The sequence below is a fragment of the Urocitellus parryii genome, chromosome 4, assembly GCF_045843805.1.
Source record: "Urocitellus parryii isolate mUroPar1 chromosome 4, mUroPar1.hap1, whole genome shotgun sequence".
Lineage (NCBI taxonomy): Eukaryota > Metazoa > Chordata > Mammalia > Rodentia > Sciuridae > Urocitellus > Urocitellus parryii.
In genome coordinates, this window is record NC_135534.1 from 6,658,282 (window position 1) to 6,686,207 (window position 27,926).

The following is a 27,926-nucleotide window of genomic DNA, read 5'->3' on the forward strand; positions in this document are numbered from 1 at the left end:
GAATGGCAAAACCACCTAGAGAATGCAATGACAAGCAGAAAGGCTCACTCAAGGTAAAGAGAAAACAGGAAGATCTGCTAGAGCCTGTAGGCAGACTGGGGGAGGGGGGATGAAAGGGGACAATCTCCAGGCACTGTGAGGGATTAAGGAAACACACCACATTCCTGATTATTTGGAATTCCCCCAAACATCCATTGTCTACTCCCTACATAGCTGGGTTTTATTAAGAGATCAAGGAGTAAAATTTAAAAACTGAGATTTCAGGTCTGGAGATGTAGCTCAGTAAACTGAGCTCATGCTTAATATGTGTGAGACCCTAGGTTCAATTCCCTGCACTGCAAAAAGAAAAAGTGGGGTTGGTTTGATTTCACATGTTCAGTTCAACTGACAGCCCAGATGAACTATGTAACTGTTGGTGGGGGAAGATATAATTATAGCCAAATTATATCTAAGTTTCTAAGCCTGATATCTGAAAGGAATTATAACTAGGTTGTCCAAATGACTGAATCACATCAGGGATAACTGTGAACCATCACACTGAGTAGCCAAATTCAAGCCTAACCCCATCAACGATGCCCAGAATCCCAACTCCTTCCCAGCCATCAGAGTAGCAGAGATCCGAAGAACTCCAGGGACTCTTTTGCCTGGATAGTTAGCTCAAAGTAATCTCTCCGTTAAGACTAGCATTAAACCTAACAAGTAGTTCTGCAGATACCTCCTAATGGTCTGATGACATCACAATCCCTCTAGTACCAAAGTTAAGAGAATCCAGAAAAACAACTTTTCCTATCCTAAGATGATTTTTTAAAAACTTTGAAATTATAGAGCTCGGTATTTAAAGGATGGCTACCCACAAAAGAGAAGGGATAATTTTCCTCTTCTGACTCAGACCTCCCCTGAAGTATGCAATGGCCAAAGTCTGCAAGTGGTTCTTGAAGCTGTTCATCTTTGAATAACCAATAGGACACAGCTGCAGAGAGTGGTTACCACTGTTGCTATGGAGATTTTTGGTCTACAAATCATATCTAAGCTCCTAGAGTAACCAAGCAACCATGTTTTTCTCCTGTGAAATAAAACAGAGCTAGCTGTCCTGTGCTTTTCAAAGACTTGACAGGGCTGAGGGTGTGGCTCAATGGTAGAGTCGCTAGCACAGCATGTAGGCCCTGAGTTTGAACCCTAGAACTGCAAACCAGAAGACCTGACAGCAAATCAAACGCTCATTCACAGTCAAGAAATGAGTAAGCTATTTATTGAGCCAGTCTCTTCTACAAATTCCCAACTTTAAATCCTAAGTTTTTTCACCCCTAAGAACTATAAAGATATCAGTGAAGGATATCAGTGCATCAGGTGCTATTGCATATAAGCCTAACAACAATGGAAGACACCTCCCTGAGGAAGTACAAGCATTTCTGCTAACAAATGTTTACAAAGGAACAAAATGCACAAACTTTTCTCTCTAACTCTCACAGGGAATCAGCCAGAAATTCTAAAACTCATGTGAAGTTATCATGCACTTTACCACCACCACGATCACCACCACCATTCCCCCGGTCACTTAGTGTTGATCCCAAACAAATTCAAGAACATTTTTGGCTTTCTCTATCACTTGAGAACAAGCTTCTTGATCATGAGTTCCATAGAGATTGCCCCAAGTACTGATTCTAGACTTTCAATCTACCAGTCACCCTGCCTAACAACTACAGAAGAAACCTAACAGATTAATTAAACACAAAACTCTCATACCCCTTGCTGGCCAAGTACCCAATCTGACACCCTCCCACCCTTTCATTCTAAACAAAATCAAAAATCCATGCACCATACATCCTGCCTCAGAGCACCCAGCAGGAAAGCCCGATTCCGGATAGTCTCGTGGACTTGCATAACCTAAGTTGAGGAAAATAGAATGGAGTATTAATGCAGAATAAGAATTTGTTCCTAGCAAGGGACACAATGACATTTCCCCAGCTTGTGGAAAGGACAAGGAATGGCCAAAGATGTGCCTTTACCGGACAACAAATGAAATATCTTTGGTGACCATGAACAAGCAACTGCACCTATTTATTTCTCATCCTCAAAACGTCTCACACAGGGTATGAGCAGGCATGAATCCAATACCAGGAGGGCATCACATACTCCCAGGTGCATCCTTGAAAATAACAGGGCAAAGTTAACTCAGATCTGTTCCCAAGTGGAACAAAGACAGGCCACATATATACAAGGGCTGACCCATCAAATCTTCCCCAAAAGAGAAAGAACTTAGGGGATAAGAACCCAGAATATTAAAAAAGAAAAAGAAAAAGTCGACTGGGCTCCAAAAAGGAAATCAAGCCTAAATTATGGTGACACATTTTTCTCAAAGAAAAGGCAAACTAGGGATCTGCTCTGAGAATTAATTCAAGCAATGACAACTCTCAAGTAAATCGTTTCCAGACAATGTTTAAGGAAGACCTCTCACATCTCTCCCCATAATCCCCTCAGCCAAAGTATGCCCCCTTGCAAGTCTTCAAGCTTATGAAAGAATGACACTGCCCTGGGGCATCAGTTTGGCAAGTAAAGCTGTACAAAAGGGGCCCTCATAAAACAAATCTCCTTCCACAAGCAAAAAGGTCAGGGTTTCCAGCTAACAGATCTAAAATCGAGCCCAAAGGGTGGGAAAAGAGGGAAAACAGGTTTAAGGGAGTTGGACCACAGAGCTGCCACATCTAACCCATCAAATACTGAAAATACCAAAGTGGCTCGGAAGGGGCCCTTCCTGTACCCATGAGGAGACCCATGCCAAACAATACTAAGAGATCCCAGCCCGAGAAACGTCCAAGGGCCCCGTTACCTTCCGCTTGGGAGCATTCATCGGGAGGGAACACGAGGGCGGCCTTGGGGCGTCAGCCCCCACCTTTTCCCTCTTCCCTTGCTCTGACCGACGTCTGGAGAGGAAGTGGGGAAGTGGCGAAATCTTCCCCGCTCCATGATCCGGCTTGTGCCCGTCACTTCCCAATTTCCGCTCGGTGCCAGGCCCAGGAGACCAGAAGACGCGCCCCCGGTACACTCGCAAGTCTCTGGCGCGTCCCCGGCCCCGTGGCTCGGCTCTCAGTGGCCGCCGCACCCTCCCAGAGCCGCTTCCTCCCACTTGGTGAACGGTGCCTGGACCGCAGGGGAGGAGGGTGGCTCTGCCCAACGCACCCCCAACACCTCTGGCCTCGCCCCAGCGCACTTCCCCACCCTGCCCAACCGCGCAGTGACCGACCCCCGGGTAAGGGGCGTGGCTAACAGGCAGAGTGCCCCGAGCGCGCCCCCGCCCCCGAGCGTGCCTCCGTGTTACCTTTTACCACGTCACACTCGATGACGCGTCCACGGCGCTCGAAGAGGCTGCGCAATTCCTGGCTCGTGCATGCAGCCGACACATTGCCCACGAAAATCTTCCAAGTGTTCAGCGGCCTTGGGCGCGACATCTCCACCACGAGCGCGCGCCCCGGCCGCAGCTCGTGGCCGTGCAAGGCCTCGATGGCGCGCAGCGCGCCTGCGTTCTCGCGCATGTGCACGAAGGCAAACTGTTTCATGACGGCGCAGCTCATGACCGTGCCGTAGGGCGCGAAGAGGGCTGCCAGCTCCTCCGGCGTTGTATCCGCCCCGTCGACGTTGCCCACGAATATCTTCATTTTGCCGCCGCAGCCGCCTTCCCGGAGAGCCGGGACCGCTCCTCCAGCGACAGCCGAGACGTCCGACCGACCGGCAGTCCTCCCCAGGAATGGCTGGCGACTGAGAACCCTGCCGCGCAGGCGCGCTGATCTAGCCAATCGGGACGGGCATCCCGCGCGTGCGGCAGCCAATCATAGAGACTGAAAGAAGATGCGCTCGGGCGCAGCCAATCAGAGAGGGCCTGGAGCCCGCTCGTTAGCGGAGGGGGTGGGAGAGGGACGACGACGCGCGACCAACCGCCGCTGCCGGGGGGAGGGGAAGGAGGGTTGAAGAGGAGGGAGCGCGCGCGGGCTGCGCGGGCCGCAGAGGCCTAGTTGGAGAGGCGGCCTCTGGCCTGGGTGGGGCCCCGACTCCAGGGCCCAAAGGAAAACTTTGTTCAGTCGGAAGTCAGGGCTCCTCCCATTCTGGCAGTCTTAACTAACCCCGTGCCTGGAGACGGCAGCGTGAATGACCCGAGGAAGGCCAGGCCTGGCGGGAGAAACCGGGCCCAACGCCTCTAGTCAGCAAACCGCCCCGGGACTGTGCAGGGCGTCCGCTGGTCCTCAGGCGTCTACCCCAGGAGTCCTGGTGCCATTAACTCAGTCTTTGCGGGCACATTCCCCCGGGTTGCCGGGGTCCGGGTAGACACTGCAGACAGCGAAAAATTAGAGCTGGTCCCTGCCGTGATGGAATTTTCAGTCGAAAAATAGGGAAATGACTCTTGGATCTTTGACGTTTTCCACAATTAAAACATTTACAAAATGGAAAATTAAAATAATCCTTGAAGAGGCAAAAATTGAGCCTCACAAAAGAAAGAAAAAGTTTTAAACCGACAGATTTAAGTATGTAAAGATTCGTACATGGCAGAAGACACCAAAAACGAAGTCATGTGACAAATTCACAAATATTCTTCACATGTTCATTCAACATACTGCATGGAACACCTGCCATGTAGACAGCATCAATGATATAGGAGTTAAGGTTTGGATCTGAACCCGAAGGCTTATATGTGGAAGTCTTGGTCCCCAATATAGCACTGTTAAAAGGTGAGGCTTTGGGGAAGTGACTGGATTATTATTTTTTTTAAAAAAGAGAGAAAATTTTTTAATATTATTTTTTTTTTAGTTCTCGGGGGACTCAACATCTTTGTCTGTATGTGGTGCTGAGGATCGAACCTGGGCGGCACGCATGCCAGGCAAGCCCACTACCGCTTAAGCCACATCCCCAGCCCGAAGTGACTGGATTATGAGGGCTTCAACCACATCAATGGATTAATCCATCTGACTTGTACCTGAATGGGCTACTAGGAGGTGGTGAAAACTGTAAGAGGTGGGACCTATTTAAAGATGTAGGTTTTTGTCTGCCATCTCCACAATTGATACTCCCCTGCACCCCCAACCATCTCCCCATCCCCACCTTTTCTGTGGCCATGGGGATGAGCCACTCTGCTCCACCATGCTCTTTCCCCCATGATGCTTTCCCTTACTATAGACCCAAAGCAATGGAGCCAAACAACCATGGACTGAAATCTCTATAATCTTGAGCCAAAATAAATATTTCCTTAATTAAGTGGATTTTCTCAGGTATTTTGTAACAGTGATGAAAAACTAACACAGCAGTGAATAACAACAACCAAAATAACAAAATCTCAATCTTCTTGGAGCTCATATTATGGTGGGGAGAGAGAAACACAGCAGGTAGATAGATGGTAATGAAGAATTCAAGTAATCAAGATGCCATCCTCTGAGGAAAGATCATTCCAGCTGGAAAGTATAAGACAAAAACTCCTGGAGCAGGAGCAAATCAGGCTGGTTCCAGAAAGAGCAAAGAGCCAGTATCCCTGGAGCCTGGAAAAGGGAATAATAGGAAGAGAAGAAAGGGGGAAGGGTAAATGCCACACCTTGTGGGCCATTGAATTACTTTGGTTTTCATTGTAAGGCTGGAAGTCTATAGAGGGCATAGAACATATGGGTTGATCTGATATGACATCTGTTTCATAGTTTTATAAGTATTCTACCTCCTCTTAAGGTGAGTAAAAAGACTATAGAGGAAACAATTGTTTCCTCAGAATAATTATCACCACTGCAAAAGTCCAGGAGAGAGATGATATGAACAAGGTTGAATTAAGGAAAAGCGATCAGATTGGATGTAGTTTGATGTCAGCTATCACCGCTGTGAGTTGTGAAAGGGAGGAGTTAAAGATGACATGGAGCACATGGAAGCATGGAGTTGCCATTTACTGAGATGGGCTACATTATGAGAAACACTTGCTATGAAAATCAGAAATTCAGTTTTAGAGATTGCTATGATCTGAAAGTTTGCATCCCCCAAATCCCCTAGTTGAAACCTGAGTGATGGAGTTAGCACGTAAAGCAGGTGGTACATACCTGTAATCCTAGCAGCTCAGGAGGCTGAGGCAGAAGGTTTGAAAGTTCAAAACCAGCCTCAGCAATTTAGTGAGGCCCTAAGCTATTTAATGAGACCCTATCTCAAAATAAAAAAAGGGCTGAGAGTGTAGCTCAGTGGTTAGGTGCCCCTGGGTTCAATTCCTGGTACCAAGAAATAAAAAGACTGAAACTCCTGCCCTTTTGAAAGATGCCCCAGGTAGGTGTAATGGCACAGGTCTAAAATCTCAGCAACTTGGGAGCTGAGACAGGAGGATGGTAAGTTCAAACCAGCCTCAGCAACTTAGTAAGACCATGTCTCAAAATAAAAAGGACCTGGGATATAACTCAGTGGCAAAGCACCCCTGGATTCAATTCTCAGCACCAAAAATAAATAAGTAGATACCCCAGTAGCCAGTTGTGACTCAGGAAGCTGAGGCAGGAAGATTGCAAATTCAAGATTAGTCTGGAAAAATTAGTGAGACTCTGTCTTCAAATAAAATTTAAAAGAAGGGCTGAGTTGTGCTCAGTGGTAGAGCTGTTGCTTACATGTGTGAGGCCCTGAGTTCAATCCTTGGTGCCAATAAAAAAATTTTAAAAAAGGAAAAGAGCATCATGGGCAATTGAATATGTCTGGAGTTCAGGACTGAAGGTATAAATTTGGAAATCTTAATAGTTAAAATCTATACTATACAAATAACCACAACAAATTGATGAAGAAAAAATTAGGCAAATGATCAAGCATTTGAACTGACAGTTTTATAGAAAAGAACTGCAAATGGCCAATAAATAAACTGCAGTCACAGGGAAATTCAATTTCCCAAGAAAATGAAAATATTTTTTCACCTCTTCAGATTTGCAAAAGTATTGCCATCTATTGCTGAGAAAACCACATTCATAAACGGATGATATCATGAATTCTACATCCTTCTTGAGAAATATTCAGACTATCAAATTTTGTGCTCAAGATTTTGTGGGGTTTTATTGTTTGTTTTGTGTGTGTGTGTGTGTGTGTTTTGGGTTTTTCATTTGTTTGTTTTGTTTTGTTTTGTGTTTTGGTACTGGGAATTGAAGCCAGGAACATTCTACCTCTGAGCTACCATCCCTAGCCCTTCTTATTTTTTTTTTTTATGAGAGAGTATATGGCTAAATTGCCCAGGCTGGCCTCCAACTTGTGATCCTTCAGCCTCCCAAATTGCCAGGATTACAGGCATGCACCACCATGCCAAGTTTGTCTTCTTTTTAAATATAAGATTTTTTTATTGTAGTAAAAGATATAACATAAAATATTATTTAAACTCTACTCAAGTGCACAGTTCAATGGTATTAAGTACATTCTCATTATTGTGCAACCATCACCACCATACATCTCAGAACATTTTTATATTCCCCAGCTGAAACTCTGAACCCATTAAATACTAATCCCTAGAGCTGGAATGGTGGTGCATGCCTGTAATCCCAGCAGCTCTGAAGGCTGACACAGGAGGATCGGGAGTTCAAAGCCAGCCTGAGCAATAGAGAAGTACTAAGCAACTCTGTGAGACCCTATCTCTATATAAAATATAAATAGGGCTGGGGATATGGCTCAGTTATGTTGAGTGCCCCTGAGTTCAATCCCAGTACAAAAAAAAAAAAAAAAAAAAAACACCTAACTCCTTTCTCCCCCTGCCTGGAAACTACTATTCTGCTTTCTTTCTCTGCGAAATTTGACTACTCTAGTTATTTGATATAAGTGAAATCATACAATTATTTGTTCTGTAACTAGCTAATTTCACATAGCACTTCAAGATTGATCTATGTTGGAGCAGGTATCAGAATTTCCTTCTTTTTAAGGCTGCATAATATTCCATAGCATGTATATACCACATTTTGTTTATCATCCATCAGTATACCCTTGGGTTGCTTCCACTTTCAGGCTATTATAGACAATGCTACTGTGAACATTGGTGTACAAATATTATTTGAGACTTTGCTTTTACTTCTCTTGGATATTAAACAATATCCTGTAACTCCACCCAGTAGTGAAATTGCTGAATTTTGCTCGTTTTTTTAATGGAAGTATAATTTATAGACAGTGATACTTTCCCTTTCTGGTGTATAGTTCTTTGAGTTTTGACAAACACCCCTATGACCATCATAATTGAAGTATAGAGTGGATTTTTCACCATAAATAGCTTCCTCATGATGTCTCTTTGCAGTCAACTCCCATACTCAAGCCTCTGGCAAACACTTATATGTTTTCTTTCACTATATTGTCTTTTCCAAAATGTTGTTTATTAAATAGAGTCACATATATGTCACTTTTCAAATATAGCATCTTTCACTAAACAATGCATCTGATATTCATCCATGTCATTGCTTGTATCCATAGTTGGTTCTTATTATCAATGATTGACATCATATGAATGTACCACAATTTGTTTTTCCATTCCACAGTTGAAGGACATCTAGATTGTTTCCATTTTTTGAAGGTTATGACTAAAAAGTTTGTGTACAGGCATTTGTGCAAACAGGTTTAATATACCTTGGTAGGGCTGGAGATGTGGCTCAGCGGTAGCGCGCTCGCCTGGCATGCGTGCGGCCCGGGTTCGATCCTCAGCACCACATACCAACAAAGATGTTGTGTCCGCCGAGAACTAAAAAATAAATATTAAAAATTCTCTCTCTCTCTCTCTCTCTCTCTCTCCTCTCTCACTCTCTCTTTAAAAAAAAATATATATATATATACCTTGGTAAATATCTACAAAGCACAAGGTCATTTTGAGCAATAACAAGATTCTATAAAGTGTTGAGCAGTATGTTGAATACTCTGTTAAGCCCAGTAAATGGAGCTATTAGGAAAGTTTGCTACAAAATTTCATTATCAATCAAATTAAAAGAATGTATACGAGTGGGGACATATTGCAATGGTGGAGTGCTACACACAGGGGACCCTGGGTTTGATCTCCAGCACCCTCTACCACACATACATAATAGAGGAGAATTTGGAGGGACTGGAGGATAATCCTGAATCCCGTTTTTACAAAAAAAAAAAAAAAAAAAAAGACACACCTCTCTTCTGTTTTGTTGTTGCTAGGGATAAAACCCAGGGTCTGATGCATACTGGGCAAATACTACCACAGAGCTATACCAAGCCCCATTTTTTTTTTTTTTTAAAGAGAGAGTGAGAGAGAGGGAGACAGAGAAAGAATTTTAATATTTTTTAGTATTTGGCGGACACAACATCTTTGTATGTGGTGCTGAGGATCGAACCCGGGCCGCACGCATGCCAGGCGAGTGCGCTACCGCTTGAGCCACATCCCCAGCCCTTTTTTTTTAAGTTGGGACTTAAAAAAACTTTGGCATGCTTCAAAATCACCTAGAAGACTTTTAAAAACAGTTTCTAGTCTTTAACCCAGCATTTCTTCCAGGCATGGTGGCAGGCACCTGTAACTCCAGCAACTCAGAAGGTTGAGGCAGGAGGATTGCAAGTTCAAAGCCAGCCTCAGCAATTTAGCAAGGCCCTAAGCAACTTAGGGAGACCCTGTCTCAAAATAAAAAATAGAAAGGGCTGGAATGTGGCTTATAGGTTAAGCATCCCTGGGTTCAATCCCCGTTACAAAACAAAACAAAAAAGTTTCTGGCCAGGCGAGGTGGCACAGTGGCTGAAGCAGGAAGATTGTAGAGTTCAAAGCCAGCCTCAGCAAAAGCTAGGCGCTAAACAACTTAGTGAAACCCTGTCTCTAAATAAAATACAAAACAGGGCTGGGGATGTGGATCAGTGGTTGAGTGCCCTTGAGTTCAATCCCAGTATCAAAAAGAAAGGGGTGCGGGGAGAGGAACAGGGAGAGGGAGAAGGAAAGAAGGAACAAAGGGAGGGAGGGAGGGACGAGGAAGGAAGGAAGGAAAGGAGTGAGCTCCATATCTAGCCCCATGCCGTGTCACCTGTAATCTACTACTACTCAGGAAGCTGAAGCAGGAAGATCTCAAGTTCAAGGCCAGCGTGGGCAACCTAGCTAGATCCTGTCTCAAAATAAAAAAATAAGAAAGGCTGGCGGGCTGGGGATGTGGCTCAAGCGGTAGCGCGCTCGCCTAGCGGTGTGGCCCGGGTTCGACCCTCAGCACCACATACAAACAAAGATGTTGTGTCTGCTGAGAACTAAGAAAAAAAATAAATGTTAAAATTATCTCTCTGTCCCCCTCTCTCTCTTAAAAAAAAAAAAAAAGAAAGAAAGAAAGGCTGGGGATATAGTTCAATATTTGCCTAGCATGCATGGGACCCTGAATTCAATCCCCCAGTATATAAAAAGAAGGGAGGAAGGAAACAAGGAGGGAGGAAGGGAGGAAAGGGAAAAGGAAGTGTTTATAACAAAGCCTGGAACTTAATACTATTATATAATAAGCACAATACAGGTATTTGCTAATATGATGAAAATTTCCTTTTTAAGTAAGTTTAAAAGTGAATCAATTTAAAGAAAATTACTTGGTAAATTATAGCACAGATGATTTATAGACATGGTGAAAACTGAGGGGTAGGGCCTGAAGTTGTAGCTCAGTGGTAGAGCACTTGCCTAGCATGTGTGAGGCACTGGGTTCAATTCTCAACACCATATAACAATAAGCAAATAAAATAAAGGTCTATCAACAACTAAATAATGTTCAAAAAAACTGAGGGGTAGCACAGAAATGCTTGAGTTTACAAAGAGTTTTTAAATATTTTGTTTAGTTGTCAATGGACCTTATTTTATTTATTTATATGATGTGCCGAGAATGGAACCCGGTGCCTCACACATACTAGGCAAGCGCTCTACCACTGAGCTACAACCCCAACCCTTGAGTTTGAAAAGATTTTCAAACTGTACTCCCTAGGGTTCTAGGGCTTTGGGGGAGTCCTGTGACAGGACTCAGCATCTTTGGTTGCAGATATACTTCTGTTTTGCAGATGTGGCTTCAAGGCATCTCAACAGTGTTCTGCAATATGCAAACAATTTAGAAATCACATAGCTCAGAGTTCAGAAAGAGAGCAGCTAATGGGCATGTTGATCTCTTAAGAGTGTTAAGAGTGGTAGGGAATGGTGAGTAGTTCAACTCAAAACAGTTAAGCCCTGCTGTAATTCCAGAATGGAGGTGTAAGAAGGTCAGGGGTTGGCTGTGGACAGAACCCAGATATTTCTGTAATGGCCAGGAGGTAGGGAAGACATCCTGGATCTCAGGCTTAAAAGGATTTGGCTCCAGGGACCAAGGGGAATAGGAATACAACCAGCGTAAGTTTGGTCAGAAGGAACAGAGTCCAAGGCTGGCACTGGAGGTGGTGCCAGCATCCTTGAAGTGGAAAACAGGCAGGGCCTAGGGAATGGGAACAGAGCCAGGAGCCTCAAAGCCAAAGCCAACTAACTATAAAGCCCCCTCCTGATTCCAAGCAGGTGGCACAGGGGCAAAGTTTGTACTTCACCAGGTTTAAAAAGCAGTTTTGTTAAGGATAGGAAAGCCTAACGTGGCATGGGGTGGGGGTGTTGGGGGAACAGCTGAGGGGAGCCCCAAATCCAAGGCCCATGTGCTATTTTGGTTAACAGCCACTGGCTGAGAGAGGAATTTTGCTGGGGTTGTCTCCAGGGGCCTATGTGGCCTCAGAATCACAGCTTCAGCTCCCTTAACTTAGCATGTACCAGGCTTTCTGCCAAGCACTCACTTAGTAATTAAGACTTTTTTTTTTTTTTTTTTTTTTTTAATATTTATTTTTTAGTTCTCGGCGGACACAACATCTTTGTTGGTATGTGGTGCTGAGGATCGAACCCGGGCCGCACGCATGCCAGGCGAGCGCGCTACCGCTGAGCCACATCTCCAGCCCAGTAATTAAGACTTAATTAGGTTAATTAAGAGGTTTTGTTTTTTTTTTTTTTACTTGTGAGTTGATAAAGAAATCAACTTGAGCCAGATTAATTTTAAAAGAGTATGGGGTCCTAAAGTTCCTACATTCTTATGAGCCCAACCACAGGGAGAAACTACAGCTAGATCTGCTCTGATTTCTCAAGGAATGCAGGGGCTAGCACAGGTGGAGTTGATTTGATTCCAGTCAGCCAAGTGAGGGGAAAAGGGAGGCCACACACAGAAATACAACTGCTGTGGCCCTTCACTATTACCTTAAAGAGCAAGAGGGGCCTGAGGCCTGGTGTGTGGATTTTTTTTTTTTTTTTTTTTGGCACTAGGGTAATAGATTGACCCCACCTTTTTTTTTTTCCAGTTGTAGTTGGACACAATACCTTTATTTTATACATTTTTATGTGGTGCTGAGGCTTGAGCGCCTCATACATGCTAGGAGAGCACTTTACCACCGAGCCACAACATCAGCCCCAATCCCAGCCCTTTTATTACTTTTTATTTTGAGACAGGGCCTCGCTAAATTGCTGAGGGCCTAAGTTCCTCAGGCTTGCTTTGAAATTGTGATCCTCCTGCCTCAGTCTCCCAAATGGCTGGGAATACAGGTGTGTGCCACCACTCCTGGCCAGTGTGTGGATTTTAATCCAGGTTTTTTGGTTTCAAAGCTAAGGAGTAGCCCTGGGGCAAAACATAGAGCAGAAAGACTATGTTCACCAAGTCCATTAAGGGATACAGACAGACAAAAGCTATGTTCCATATGAAAATAAAAGTTTAATTTGCCAAAGGAACCTCACAGTGACCCCTATATGCCCTGTGCCCAGTCCTCCTGGGCCTGAGCAAGCACAACTCACTCTTCTTCCTCTGTAGGGGGAAGGTGCTCAGCTGGCAGGACAGAAGAGAATCAAGGCGAGGCCCTGCTCAGAGGTGAGCAGGAGGCTGGGCTGAGTCCTTTCGGCCCTCACCAGCGATGGGTCGGCCTCGCTCCTCCCAGATAGTGAGGCCGTCACAAGAGCAGATCTGCTTGGGGTTTTGGAAAAGGCCAGCGGAACGTGCAATGATGCCACAGGCCAACCTGAAGAAGGATGTATGGTCAGAGTAGACCCTTGTCTGGTACCTCCCAGGGTCCCATGTGTGCCACTGGCAGAGAACAGCCTCCTCTTGAGGGCAGTTACCCACCTCTCCCCAGAGTTTCCTGTGATCTTGGATAAGGGATGGCCACCCCGGCCCAGGTCATCTTCTCCCTCATCAACAACCAGGCTGCGACCAATCACGTCCCACACCTTTGAAGGTTGACAACAGTCTCAGAATCACTGTCCCTTTGGGAAGGGCCCAACCTTCTTCCCAGCTCACCTTCAGCAGCTCATCCTCTATCCGGAAGACAGCTCGGCCATCAGCATCAGCATGGACATTGCCCAGGTCTCCGCGGTGCTGGTTTGAGACACAGTGGGAAGAAGGGTTACATGGGGGCACAGGTGTTGTTATATTCTGGCTTTGCAGTATCTGATTTCTCTTCCCACTTCCCAAAACCACCAATTTCTTCCTGTGGGCCCAGTGAGTAGGATCAAGGGATGTTCTGGAACTCAAGGAAGGCAACTGGACACTCCTTCCCTGAATTCAAATCCTAGGGGAAATGCCAGCACCCTGGAAAGGGCCAGTATCCCTGTTCTGGGCAGTCACCCCTGTTGGACCAGGCTGTCTTTCCTACATTGTCCAGCCCTACTTGCAGCCTTGATAGCCCAGTTCTTGCTTCTTTCCAAGCCCAGTTCTCCAGCCTCCTTTGGCTCTGCAGGCCCTTGGCAGTCTTCAATTCCCCTAGGCTTAAGTTGCGACAGTTGGCTTCTCTAACCATCACAGGAGCCAGCATCACTTCCCTGACTCCTGGCTCAAGGAACAGAAAGAAGAAACATGAGAGGGCAAAGGGCCTGTCCTGGCTCCAGAAGCTGGGTTTTCCCCCTTCTTCCTAGAAGGTAAGAAAAGCATCTAGCAAGGCATGATGGCACATGCCGGTAATCCCAACAGCTCAGGAGGCTGAGACTGGAGGATCGTGAGTTGAAAGCCAGCCTCAGCAAAAACTCAGTGAGACCTTGTTTCTAAGTAAAGTACAAAATAGGGCTGGGGATGTGGCTCGGTGGTCAAGTGCCCCTGAGTAGTTCAATCCTTCCCTCCAAAAAGAAAAGAAAAGAAAAGAAAAAGCATCCTAACACATCTCCTGAACACCTCCAGTAAGACACTCTGGCAGGCATGGTGGGGTACATATATGGTCTCCACCCTCAAAGGCCTCCGATATGAAATAGATGTGATCAAGAACATAGGTGAGGGGCTGGGGATGTGGCTCAAGCAGTAACGCGCTTGCCTGGCATGCGCGGGACGCTTGATTCAATCCTCAGCACCACATAAAAATAAAATAAAGATGTTGTATTCACTGAAAACTGAAAAATAAATATTAAAAAAAATTCTCTCTCTCTTCTCTAAAAAAAAAAAAAGGTGAGGCTGGGCATGGTAGCGCACGCTTGCAATCCCAGTGACTCAAGAGGCTGAGGCAAGATCGCAAGTTCAAGGCCAGCCTCAGCAACTTAGCGAGACCCTGTCTCAAAATGAAAAATGAAAAGAGCTGGGGGGCTGGGGATGTGGCCCAAGCGGTAACGCGCTCGCCTGGCATGCGCGGGGCGCTGGATTTGATCCTCAGCACCACATAAAAATTTAAAAAATAAAGATATTGTGTCCACCTAAAACTAAAAAATAAATATTAAGAGCTGGGGATGTAGGTCAATATCAAAGCACCCTTGGGTTCAAAACACAGTACCAAAAAAAGGTAACACAAATGAGGACAATAGCTGGTATGTCCTAGGGTGATAGGACCTTATTGGTAAGCCACAGAAACCTACATCTGTGCAAATAAATCATCCCTGACCTGACACTTGGGCAAAAGCAAGTGCTGGAGCCAGTGTGGGCTGGTCCACAGGCCCTGCTGCTGCATAGCAAAGCACACCAGCATGTGGTGGGTGACAGAGCTGACGGCAGCAAGAATACTGTTTCTGCTTTATCTTCATGTTCAGAGGGGCATCTGTGGCCAGCATCTGTGGCCAGCACCTGGCACTCTTTGTTATACTGTCCTGTGTTGGGGACGTTGATGGTAGAAACCACCATCAAGGTTGGGGAGGTATCAGGGCTAGGCTGGGAGCAGGCTGGGAGCAGGCTGGGCATGACCCTGCAGGGGGTAAGGGAGAGACTGTCTTCCCAGTCCCTCCCCTCAGCACACAGGCAAGTGGAATTGGGCCAAGGAGTCCTTGAACATCACACCAAGAAGCTGGGCCCAGTCTGTACCCTCAGGCACTGGAGGGCCAAGAAGGGTTTCAGGCAAGAGCGTGGCATGGTCCTTCCATGCTTCAGAGCAATCCCTCAGTACATTGTATGAAAAGGAAAGACTGAGGAGGGCTGGGAGAAAAGGGATAGAAGCTTAGAGATCATTAGGAGAGATGTGAAGGGACAACCAGCTTGGACACGGATTCCCACAATGAATTCATTTCCAGTGGGGCAAAACCAAGTGCTGTAACCCAAAGGAAACTGGAGATCTCATGACAGCCTTGGCTGCTCGGTTTTTACTCACTTCTTCCTGGGGCACAATGTGGCTGCCAACTCCATCCACTTTGGAGCAAAGAACCAGGTGACAAGGTAGTTTCCTGCCCTCCAGAAACACTCCTGCTGTGCCATACCTCCTGGCTCGCCTGGCCTTTTCCCTGCTGGATCTGCCTTTCCCACGCTCATGCTCTTCACCTGCCCAGCTCCTGTCCACCAGCTTTCAAGGCTCAAGGAGGCAGGCAGGGTGCAGATGTACCTCCCCTATTCACGTCTGTGTGATTTATCCCCTGGAGTGGGGGCTAGACTGAGTGTCACTTGCTAGATTAGGTTACAACAAAAACCTGGCTTCAGTCTTGGAGGCTTTCACACTCTTACTCATGTACTCAGAAGGAAGCCAGCGAGAGACCCAGGTGACAAAGCACTAAGTATCTGGCCAACAGACAAGGAGGACCCGAAGCCTGCCAACAGCAACTCTTGCAATAGCAAGCTGGGAAACTGATCCTCTCCATGTTGGGCCCTCAATGATTGCAGACCCATGAGATCCTGAGCCAGAAACACCCAGATTCTGGCCCAAAGAAACTGAGATGATCAAAGTCTACTGTTTTATGTGCTAATGCTGAGTCATTTGATTTGAGGCAGAAGATCACTAATGCCCTGGACACTGAGGACATTTTGTCTCCCCAACTTCTCAGGGGCAAAATTAGAGATTTTGACCACTAGAAACAAGACAAAGCTGTCCCAAATCCAAAATAATCAGTTACATGAAATAATAAACATACAAGTTGAATAAACCTTATCCAAAATGCTTGAGGTCAGTGATTTCCAAGTGTTTCAGATTTTAAAAAGGTTCTTATACACTTTACTGATTGAGCAACCCTAATACAAAAATCCAAACTCTTAAAAATACACCTCACTCTGCAGTGGAGTACTTGCCTACCATGTTCAAACCTCTATACCTCTATCTCCCCCAAAACAAAAAGGACTACACTCAAAGTTCCAGATTTAGAGTATTTGGATTTTGCATTTTGAGGTTAGGGATGCTTACCCTGTACCATGGTTTCATTGGTTTGTGTCAGAGGTTGAAACTGTTTGCTGAGGGCCATTGCCAAGTAGGAATGACGCATCGAAATTTCCTTGCCAGCGTACCCCATGTTAAATGGACTTGCCTTGGACATTGCATGTGTCTTTGAGAAAGGTGACCCTGCTCAAGGACCAGGGTGGATCCAGGATTAGGGTGTATCCTGCAGGTTTTAGGAAGTATCTGGGTTTAAGACAATTAGGGTTTAGGGCGTTCCCGGTTTAAGACAATATGGGTTTTAGGGAAGTTGGAGGTTGAAGATTATTGCTGCTGGGAATAGGGCGTTCCGGCTGCCTGAGTTCCCGCTCGCTGAGTTCTCGTGGAATTGAGAAAGTATTTGGGACGTGAATTGTGCGCGCAGATCTAAGATTTCCCCTGAACATGTGTGGAGGCCGGTGTGAGTTCGGGAATAAAGAATTGCTGTTTGAATCTACAAAGCTGTGAGTGGCTCGTGATCTTGTGCCCAGCCAAGACGGCGGCAACTGTTCATCAAGATAGAAAATAAAACTGGGCATGGTGGCACACACCTATAATCCCAGCAACTTGGGAGGCTTAGGCAGGAGGATTTTAGGTTCGAGGTCAGCCTCAGTAACTTAGTGAGTCCCTAAGCACTGTCTTAGTGAGACCCTGTCTCTAAAATAAATAAATAAATAAATAAATAAATAAATAAAAGGGTCTGGGGATGTGGCTCAGTGAATAAGCACCCCTGGGTTCAATCCCTAGTACCAAAATAAATAAATAAATAAATAGAATCTTATTTAAAGAAAATGTAATATAAAAATAAAAAATACAGGCAGGAAAAGGTATTTTATAAGGTAAAGAAGTTTTGAAGATCTCATAAGTAATGAGAGACAGATGTGAACAAAGGAAAAAAAATAAAAAACAAGGCCCTGAGTCCTGCCACATTAGAAGGAGCTGGCAGGTTTCCAGCACCAGGAACCTGCCTTTGGCTGTTATCTCCAAGAGCTGGGGGGACATACACCCCCAGAAAGGAGATGATAAGAGGTGTGACAGGGCATTAAGGAACATGCAGTTCCCCCTTCAATGGCTTCCAGCCCCTGGGAAGGCATCAGGAGGAAAGTCTCAGGTTAGTGTGAACAGGTATTTTACACCACTTTCATGTCCTCTAATCTGTACTTTGACAAAGTGACCTCAGTCCCCAAGCCTGTCAAGCCAGTCTCTAGCAGGACTTTAGTAACTTTTTTCTTTTATTGATTTTATGAGGCAATATCAAGTTTCTAGTTAAAAATAAATTTACCTCAGCTCTGTGTGAGCCTGCAGTCCTAGCTCTTAAGGAGGCTGAGGCTAAGACCAGTCTGGGCTTAACATAGCAAGACCTTGTCTCAATCAGTCAATCAATCAATCAATCAATCTTCCTTGGTGATATGAAATGAGGTCTTGATTTGCTTCAAAATACTGGTGGAGAAGGGCCAGGGATATAGACAAAATAATAGTGACCATGAAATGGTAACCTGAAGTTAGATGATAAGGACATGGCAGTTTGGGGTTTTTTAGAATATTTTGTAGCTGTAGATAGACATAATGCCTTTATTTTATTTATTTTTATGTGGTGCTGAGGATAAAACCCAGTGCCTCACACATGATAGGCAAGTGCTCTACTACTGAGTTCCAGCCCCAGCCAGCCCCACATGGGCGTTTTTGATATTTATTGCTCTACTTTGGAACATGTTGAAACTTCCTGGGATTGATTGAAAATAATAATAATAATGACAACAACAACAACAACAGTAATAATAATACAACTAAATTTATCGAAGGAAAAAAATGAGTCAACTTAAACAATTGAGGAACGTACAAGCCCGACTCAGATAATTCGAAAATCTTTCAGGTGGCATGTGATTGACTCCCTGAAGTCAGGGAAACAATCTTCTGGAGAGAACACAATACCAGGACTGGGGTCCTAGTGTCAGGGGCAGCCTTTTTAGTAAAACCTTCAGTTTCCACACCCTCACCTGCTCTGCTGGGAGGCGGTTTCCCACTGGCCCTTGGGTTGGATCAGGTGTCAGCCTGGGTCCCTGGGGCTCCAGCAAGGATTATACCACTAGACTGAGCCCCCTGGAGGCAGGCACTGGGCTATGCAGTGTTATTTCCCAAGGCCTTGCTCACAGAAAAGAATTAACAAATATTCTTACACTGAACAAAATGAAATGAGAGGAAAAGACCCCACCACACTCCAAGGCCCCGGGAGCTGCCTGCCCAGCCTCTGAGACCTGGGTTTTCTCTATACCCGAGCCCAGCCCAGACGAATACTTACCCGTTCAGAGTCCTCTGGTCCCCCATGAGATGTTCCATCAGGGTTAAAGTGGTCCCCACAGCTAAGGAGGAGAGGTAGCAGGTGGGCAGCAGAAGAGCAGCTCAGGCCAAGTTGGTCCACTTTCTTCTCTATCTACATTTGTTTCATTCATTCAACAAATAGGCCTACTCTGTTCCAGGCTTTGGGGAGATGGCAACAAGGAGGAAGGGTTTGGATAGAAGAATGGGTTTGGGTTTTGCCCTGAATGAGCTTCTGGTCCAGGAGAGACATAAAGGAGTAAACACTAATTATATGACAGTAGGACAAAACTCTGCCACAGACTCTGCCCTTCACCTGAGAGGCAGTACAGTGGTTCCCAGCAGGAGCCTCAGAATCAGACCTTGATTCAAACCCCAACTCCACCCTTCACATTCTCTGGGATCTTTTGTAAACCATTTAATCCCTTTGAGCCTCAGTTTCTTATCTGTAGGCTGAGCCTCCTGGGGTTCTTGTGAGGATCAAGTGTGAAAGCACACAGACGAAGCCACTATCAGGGACATTATGGATGATATACCTGCTGCAGTTCCTCGTGAGATCACCAAACTGATGGACGTGGAGTCCATGCAGCCCAGGCTCTAGGCCGTCGATGGTTCCCTCGATGAGGCAGCGCTCAGGGGTCAGCTGTAGGAAGCGCACCACGCCCTGCACGGTGCCAGGACCCCCCAGAATGGCCACTGCTGCCCCCAGATTCTCTGCAAAGTATTGGACACTCAGGCTAGTTTGCCACCTTACTCTGCTCTACCTCTTCATCAACTCAGGAAGGGCAGGGAGTCTCACATGACTTTCACATTGTCCCCAAAGCCACTCCAACCAAGAGTATGAGAATCATCTGGGTAGATTTGAACCAGTAGTGGGCTAGCTCCCTCCCAGAGAGTCAGAGGCCAAGGACACAGTGGTCACTCACGCAACTGGCTGCTGCCCATGCCCTTGAGTACGGCCTGCCGCCCAGTGCCTTCCAGGAGCGCCTGCACCTCCTGGCTGGGCAGAGTGGTCTGCACCAAGACCATCTGGTTCTCCAACTGTACCTCCATACCCTGGATACCTGGGAGGAGACAGAGGGCAGAAGACAGCAGAGGAATGGCATCTGTGCTCACAGCAGGAAGGAGACAGACATCCTTAATGTCACCAACCTTCCCATGTTCAGAAGTCAGTGTGGAGGCTTTCTTCTAGCTGGGTGAACTTGAAGAAGCTTTCTGTGAGTACTTTCTACATACTAGGTATTATTTATAACTTTTGAAACAGAAAATTCTTCTTCAAATATTTTTATAAAAGTGGGCTATCCAGGTGAATTCACAATAGCTAAACTGTGGAACCAACTTAGATACTCATCAATAGCTGAATGGATAAAGAGACTGTGGAATATTGCTCAGCATTAAAAGAAAATAAAATTGTGGCATTTGCAGGTAAATGGATGGAGCTGGAGAATATTATGCTAAGTAAGCCAATCCCCAAAAACTAAAGGTCGAATGTTTTCTCTGATTAGTGGATGTTGATCTATGATGGTGTTGGGGGGGGGCATGGGAAGAATGAAGGATCTTTGGATTGGGGAAAGGGGAGGATAGGTAGGGGTTATGAGGGTAGAAAAGATAGTGGAATGAGATGGACATCATTACTCTAGGTACATGTATGATTGCACAAATGGTACATCTCTACACTGTGTACAACCAAAGAAATGAAATGTTGCGCTCCACTTGTATATGATCAATTGAAATGCATTCTGCTTCATGGAAAACTAAGTACAACAACAACAACAATATATATATATATATATATATATATATATATATATATATAGTGGGCTATCTATAGCAGCATTATTTGTGACAGCAAAAAGGTGAAAACAACCCAAATACCATCAACTGACAAAAGGATAAACACAAACAATATCCATGCAATGTGGGATATTAGCTATAAGAAGAAATGGAGTCTGGATACCTGATACAACATGCCTGAGCCTCCAAACATTTTGCTATGTCAAAGCCAGTCTCAAAAGACCACATGTTATATAAGCCTTTTTTTTTTTTTGGTACTGGGAAGTGAATACACGGGGTACTTTACTACTGAGCTACATCCCCAGTCATCTATCTGTGTGTCTCCTTCACCACCAGGGATTAAACCCAGGAGTATTTAACCACTGAGCCATATCCCCAGTCCTTTTTTTATATTTGAGACAGGGCCTCCCTAAGTTGTCGAGGCTGGCCTTGAACTTGTGATTCTCCTGCCTCAGCTTCCCAGGTGCCTGGGATTATAGGCATGTGCCACCATGCCCAGCCTATGATGCTATTTATATGAAATGTCCAGAATAGTAGACAGAAAAGTTAAGGATCAGGGTTGGTAAACAAGAAGTTGATACAGGATTAAAGTTAAAGGATACAGGATTTCTTGTATAAAATCATGAAAAAGTAAAATTGATAGTGATAGCTGCACAACTCTGCGAATATACTGATTGAATTGTACACTTTAGATAGGTAAGCCAGTTACATGCATTATAAAGGGGGGCTTATCACCACTATCTTGAGAGCCATGTCAACTGAGCAGGTACCATGGGCCAGATCCTCCTTGATGATTTTACCAGTATTGACTCATTTGATACCTAGAGTAACCCTGTGAATTAGGTGCTATTATTCCTATTTTCAGGTAAGGACACTAAGGCACAGAGAGATGAAGAAACTTGCTTGAAGTCACACTGTGGTAAGTTATGGAACTGGGAATCCCAGGCAGCCTTGCTCCAGAGTGCAGGCACTTAATCCAGATACTTGGCTCACTCCAAGAAACAGCCGGTCACCTCCAGGCTGGGCTGAGCCCTTACATACCTGTCCTACAGCAGCTCATACTTCCCCTGAGAAACTCACTCTGCAATGATTATAATCCTCTGTTTTATTCTCTAGGCTGCTAGCTCTGTGAGGGCAGAAGCTCTGTGTGGATCACAGGGGTCAAGTTCAAAAGTCAATGTGTCAGAAAAAGAGCCTATGGAGTCCTCATTGCCCTTGAAGTCCCTGCAATTGTCCTGTATACATAAGTCTGCAGAAGGATTCTTATATACTCATGAAGAGAGCCTCAAGTAACTAATGCATATTATCTAGTTATGACTTTTAAAAAATCACCTTGACTTTAACAAGGAAAAAGTACTGGAGGGGAAATAGAGGCAATAGGGAGCTCAAAGCTGGCTTCTTGTATAGGCCAGGGAAAGGTGAGGGGGGCTTGCGTTAGTACACAGGCCCAAGTGTGTTTTGAACAAACAGCAGATAAAGGCCTGGCCTAGACGTGTTTCCAGACCCTGGGGTCTTCCAAGAAGAGCTGATTCTCTGCTTCTAAAGCTCCTATAGCTATGTCCCTTTTTAATTTCTGACCCAAGTCTGCACCAGAAGTTTCATTATCCAGCCAAGCAGAAGTTCGCTTTGGCTGGTGAACCTCGGAATGTGGCTAGGCCAGGCTTTGGTTAGCCCAGGGCCTAGAAGGAAAAAAGAGAGACCATAGGAACTCCAGACCAAGTGATAGGAGCTCAAGGAGTTGAGCCCTGAGCTAGAAGTTCCTTAGACTCACCCCTGTGGGAAGAGCAAAGCGCTCCTTCCCAAGGCCAAGCAACATTCCTCTCTCTCTGTATTCTGCAGACTGTGATTCCCCTGCCCAGGCCATAAGAAACCCAAGCTGGTTGAAGTTACCCAGACCAGAAAACACAGGGTCACCAGATGTCTCTTTCTGGTACCTAAAAAAACCTGCTGAGGGCCGAACACAGCCCTCTATCTAACAAAAACTCCAGCTGTCTGCTTTCCCAGCAGGAATGTTTTATAGGAAATGGAGGGCACTGTGTCCTGGAAAAGCCATGCTCAGACACTCTGCTCTGAGTAGAAAGGCTCAATTTCCATCAGACCCTCACCTGACATCCCAAAAAAGGAACCTAAGCAAACTCATCTTCAAGATCTGCCCTGTAGGGGTTGAGGATGTAGCTCAGTGGTAAAGCACTTGCCTAGCATGCATGAGGCCCTGGGTTTGATCCCAGCACTTTGCAAAAACAAACAAAATCTGTTCCCTCACACCTCCCTCCAAGCAGATCACCACCTGTAAGCCCTTCCTCTAATAATCCCCTGAGATTTTCTGGGCTCTTACTACCTGGCCAAGACTTTGCTAAAGTACTTTATAGGTATTAGCTAATTTATTCTTTATAATGATCCTTCAGGGTAACTTCTGCTATCATCCCCATTTAAACACTGCAGAAATATAGACACAAAAAGTCACATGTATGAAGTCTCCAGTAAGTGGCAAATAAGGGATTTGAACCTGAACAGCTCTGATTCTGGAGTGCACCCTGCTAACTACAACACTGCCAACCTAGGCAGGATGCAGGGCTACCATTTTCCTGGCTTCAGAACCTACTTCATCTCCTTCTCTCTCAGAACCATTTTTCCTGTTCTGTAAATGCCACCTGAGCAAGGCTTACATGCTCATCTTTACCAAAGCACAGTGGTGACCTTTCTCTCTAAAAGCCTCCCAGTGTCTGTCCCATACCTACAGAATGGCTGGAAGAACATTTAACAGAATCAAAGGAAGCCAGTTCCCAGGGACATGCCAGTGGCTCTGCCTTCAAATCTTTCTGATTGTGCCAAGTCAATTCCAGACCGGCTGACTTTTAAAAAATGCACCAGGGCCAAGGTTGCAGTTTGCTTTGTCAGGACTGTTGACTAAGCAAGAACAGCCTGAGCTTCAGGGAACTCCCTCAGTAGGAGGAGCTGTACTCTGACTAGCTCCTCACTCCAGGAAATGGGAGGCTCTGGCAGTATAAACTCCAGACCTGTATGCTAGGCTCAGCCTCTGGGTCTCTGTGTGCCTAAGAATATTCCTTTCACCCTCTGGGTATCCATTTCTTCATCTGTAAAATGGAAGTAGGGCTGGACTAACACACTAGCCTGGTTCTTCCCAAGGGACCAGAAAGGTTTATCCAGCTCTTACCTGCCACCCCTTGCAGGGACTTGCGCACCGCGTCCACACAGCTCTGGCAGGTCATCTGTACCGCGAACTCCAACTGCAAGGGACGCAGAGACCGGCCGATGAGGACTGGGGACCTATTATCAAGCCTGAACATATTTCACCACCTGACCTACACTGTAATCACTCCACGACCTGGAAACATGCCTCACGTGACCCTTCTTCGAGTCTTTTTTTTTTTTTTTGGCGGGGGGGGGGGTCCTGGAGATTGAACCCAGGGACGCTTAACCACTGAGTTACATTCCCAACCCACTTTTTAATTTTTTTTTTAATCTCGAGATAAGATCCAGCTTAGCTGCTGGGGCTGGCCTTGAACTTGCGATCCTCCCGTCTCTGCCTCGGACTCGCTGGGATTACAGGCGTGCACCCAAGCCCGGCTAAAGCCCCTTCTTCGTCGCCCCTCCTGATCATTCTAGGACCCTGGTTTCACCCAGCAACGCTCAAGCCAGGGGCCTTGCTACCCTAGCGTTCAGTGGTCACAGTCGCAGCCCCAAATGCCAGCTCCTTTCAGGCTTCCCAAGATAACGATCACCCCAGGGGCTGAGGCTGTGCCGGGCGAGGATCCACTCGAAGCTCCGCTCTCACCGTGCACAGGGTCCCACTGTCCCCGGAGTCCGAAGCCATCCTGGTCCTGCTCACACCACCTGGCGGATCGCAACCACTCAAGTCCACAGGCCAACTCCGCGCAGCGCTGCGAGGGACGGAGCCGCGGGGAACCACACTTTGCCCCGCCTCCTGGCGCGTGCGCACGCTTGGGCCTGGCCCGACGACTCCGGAGCGGCGGGCACTGGCTACGCAGGCGCACTCGGGCCTTCGGGCCCTGGTTACCTTAGTAACCATTTGGCGTCCTCTGCACGGACCGAGGGCTCCGCCTGCGCTAAGATGGAGCCCCCGAAGGTAGAGTCCGAGTTACAGCAGTTTTATCACCAGTTGCTGAGCCCGCTGTCACTCTTACCCCGCAGGGTGACGCCCCCAGAGCCTCAGAAGCGCAGCCCGCAGGTCTCGAGAGTGCAAACCGTGTCTCTGGCAAAGCTGAGGGTGGCGCCGCTGTGCCGCCAGGTGGCCAAGCTGCTGGCCAACAGCGGGCTGGCGTCCTGGGTGCCTTCTGAAGGCCGACTCCGTCTCACCAAGGTCATCCTGGACGAACTAAAGTGCAGCTGGAGGGAGCCTCCTGCTGAACCTAGTCTGAGCTACGAGAACAACCAGAAGCTGAGGAAGCGACTCGAGACTTACGTGCTGCTCAGCTGTGAGCAGCTCTTTTTACGCTACCTGCACCTGCTGGTGACTATGTCGACCATGTCGAAGGTCTTCACTGAATCAGCCACCCTCACCCGGTTGGCTGCCAGCCTTGCCAGTGATTGCACAATCTTCCTTACCAGTCCCGACGTCTACCGTTGCCTGCTCGCGGATTTCCAAACCCTTCTGAAGGCAGAGCACACCCACAGCAGCATGGACAAGCGGCGCCCACCCTGCCCCATTGGGCCTTTCAAACTGTGCCCGATCCCCTGGCCTCACAGCACCGGCTTCGCGGAAGTGCCATGCTCTAGCCTCAACCTGAACTACCTTGTCCAACTCAGCCGCTCACAGGAGTTTTTTACTGAGCCTGAATTGGATCCAGTGAAGGAATTGAAGTCCATCCCTCAGTTGAAGAGTAGAAAGCCTCTCCGCTGGCTGCCTACTGTAAGAAAAGAGAAAGAAATCGACTTCAGTTCTAAACAGATGGTGTCAATTCCCAGCCACTCTGTGACTCCCACCAGTAGAGGTTCCCTCCCCCATTCTTTACCTGTCCTTTCCCAGCCACAGAGAAGCCAATCCATGCCTTGTCTTCGTGAAGACTGGAAGCTGGCAGATAAATTGGGTCTTTCTACACTCCCTTCTCGTTCCTTTACCGCTCTGGTCTTGGCTCCAGGAGAAAGCAAACCAAAGCTGACTAGGGACATTGTGGCTTCGGATCTGAAGCAGATGATAAAGAACATGAAGTTGGAGTGGACTCACTACTCAGCATTGGACTCTGGCTTGCCCCCACTCCTGGGGGTTGTGACCTACCACCCAGCTGCCAGGCATCACCTGGAGGAGCTGCAGAGAATGTTAAAGAGCTTCCAGGAAAGAGAAGCCTTTGGACAGTGGGACCACCTGCACCTCAAATCCCCTCCACTTTATCCACAGCCAGTGACTACTACTTTGAAGTTGAAAAATAAAGTCGTGGTCCAGGCAGCAGCTGTGCGACTTTCTGACAGAAACTTTTTGGACTCTTTCCATGTTGAGGGGGCCAGAGTCTTGTACAACCACCTGGCTGGTGAATTGGACTCCAACGTTATAGACGAAATGGATATGGAGCGCCTCATTGGCAGTAGCACCAAGGAGGTCTATGAAGAGTTGATGAGCCGTGTCTCTACTGACCATTTCTGTTTTGACCAAGGACCTCTGGTTGAACCTGCAGCAGATAAAGACTGGTCAGCCTTCCTGTCCTCAGCCTTTCTGCGCCATGAAAAACAATTTCAAATAGTCAACCCTGATCTGACTGGACTTTATCAGAGAACAAATGTTTTGCAGTCGGACGCTGAGAGGATGCCTTCTCCCCCACCACCCCAACCAAGCAAAGGCTGGGAAAAGCGGTCAAAGAAGCTCTCCTGGCTGACCTGGTGGAAAAGCACCCTGTCTGTGGATGACTACTTCAAGTACCTCACCAACCAGGAGACAGATTTCCTCCATGTCATCTTCCAGATGTTTGAAGAGGAGGCACCTGTGGAGGTTCCAGTATGCATCAAAGAGTCCCCAATTATTCAGCGGCCCCCTCCCTTGTTAGAGGATGAAGAGCCAGACTTTGTGCCAGGAGAGTGGGATTGGAACACAGTGCTGGAGAACAGACTGGAAGGTGATAAGAACCAGATCCTGAGCCTGCAGAAGCGTCTAGAACGACTGTGGTCTGTTCTCGAGGTCCCTCACAACGTCCGGCTGGACATGGCCATCAAGTACAGCTCCAAAGCCCGTCTGAGGCAGCTGCCCTCATTAGTAAGGGCCTGGGAACGGGCCTTGAAGCCCATTCAGCTGCGGGAGGTATTGCTGGCGAGACTAGAGTGGTTTGAACAGCAAGCCTCTGACCCCAACCGCTTCTTCCAAAAGTCTGAATTGGGCCTGAGTCATCTCCTGCAGGAAAATCAGTTACGCAGCTATTTCCACAGGAAGCTCAATCAAATTGAGGCTTCTTTGGTTTCCCTCCTGAAGGAGATTGAATTAATCTTTGGTGAACCAGTGACCTTCAAGGGACAGCGCTACCTAGACAAGATGAAATGGGACAAAGTGGAGATGCTCTACTGGCTCCAACAGCAGCGGCGGGTTCACTACCTGGGCCAGGACAAAAAGGCCTCCCAGCAATCAGCCCGGTTCAAAAGGCATAACAGCCAGTCTTTACTAGTTCCTGGGAACACGCCCAATACCCTTTAACCAGACCAAGCATCCTCAAATCTCTCCCTCATCTCCAAACACTCAGCAGCTCATCCAGACCTCTTGATGGCTTTGGAAAAAGAAATGTGGGTATCTCTAACTGGGGGTGCAGGTCTCAGGAGCATTGCACTTCGAACTACAAAGGACTGAGATTTATTTAGTCTTTGGAAGTGAAGTTCTCACAAAAGAATTCCCAAGTCCAGTATTCCCATTTATGTCAACAGCCTGGTAGAATATAACCAAAACTTCTTATCAAAAGAACTGAGACTGTCCCTTACAAAACATCAGACAGACAAACCATAATCTTTGGAACATTCTTGTCCTTTAGAATTTCTATCTTAGAAATAAATTGGATGATCAGAGCCCTAATTAATGGCATAACAGTGAAGAACTAGGGCTCAGGAGTCAGATATGGATTTAAATCCTGGCATGTGATCTTAGGCAAGTTACCTAACTTCTCTGCCCTTGGATCATCATGTCAAATGAAGGAGTTAAGTTCAGGTTACCCCTTCCAGTTTTTGCATTTTATTGGTAGGGCTCAAAGTTTTAATTAAATTTTTACCAGCTAATACAAGCATCTGGTACAAAGTATATCAGGGTGTGAACTGAAACGTAA

General features: G+C 46.5%; 3 protein-coding genes across 7 annotated transcripts in view; 1 reads left to right on the plus strand and 2 right to left on the minus strand.

The window, feature by feature from the left end:
• Window positions 1–3,742, minus strand: part of Rbm14 (RNA binding motif protein 14) — a 76,538-nt gene extending 72,796 nt beyond the window's left edge. For all 5 annotated transcript variants that reach the window (XM_077797942.1, XM_077797941.1, XM_077797944.1 and 2 more), the window contains exon 1: window positions 3,317–3,742. In XM_077797942.1, coding sequence (XP_077654068.1) covers window positions 3,317–3,653 — 337 coding nt within the window. In that variant the 5' untranslated portion in view covers window positions 3,654–3,742. The remainder of the gene's footprint in view (window positions 1–3,316) is intronic.
• An 8,954-nt stretch (window positions 3,743–12,696) lies between these two features.
• Ccs (copper chaperone for superoxide dismutase) lies at window positions 12,697–24,741 on the minus strand. The gene is made up of 8 exons (XM_026396497.2): window positions 24,452–24,741; window positions 23,831–23,903; window positions 19,788–19,925; window positions 19,398–19,575; window positions 18,845–18,905; window positions 13,263–13,340; window positions 13,089–13,192; window positions 12,697–12,984 (listed from the first exon to the last, which is right to left on the minus strand). Exons 1-8 carry the CDS (start codon window positions 24,704–24,706, stop codon window positions 12,831–12,833), a joined length of 1,041 nt encoding a protein of 346 aa, XP_026252282.2. The 5' UTR covers window positions 24,707–24,741; the 3' UTR covers window positions 12,697–12,830.
• A 7-nt stretch (window positions 24,742–24,748) lies between these two features.
• Window positions 24,749–27,310, plus strand: Ccdc87 (coiled-coil domain containing 87). Its single transcript, XM_026396496.2, has one exon. It carries the CDS (start codon window positions 24,749–24,751, stop codon window positions 27,308–27,310), a length of 2,562 nt encoding a protein of 853 aa, XP_026252281.2.
• The last annotated feature ends 616 nt before the right edge of the window (window positions 27,311–27,926 follow it).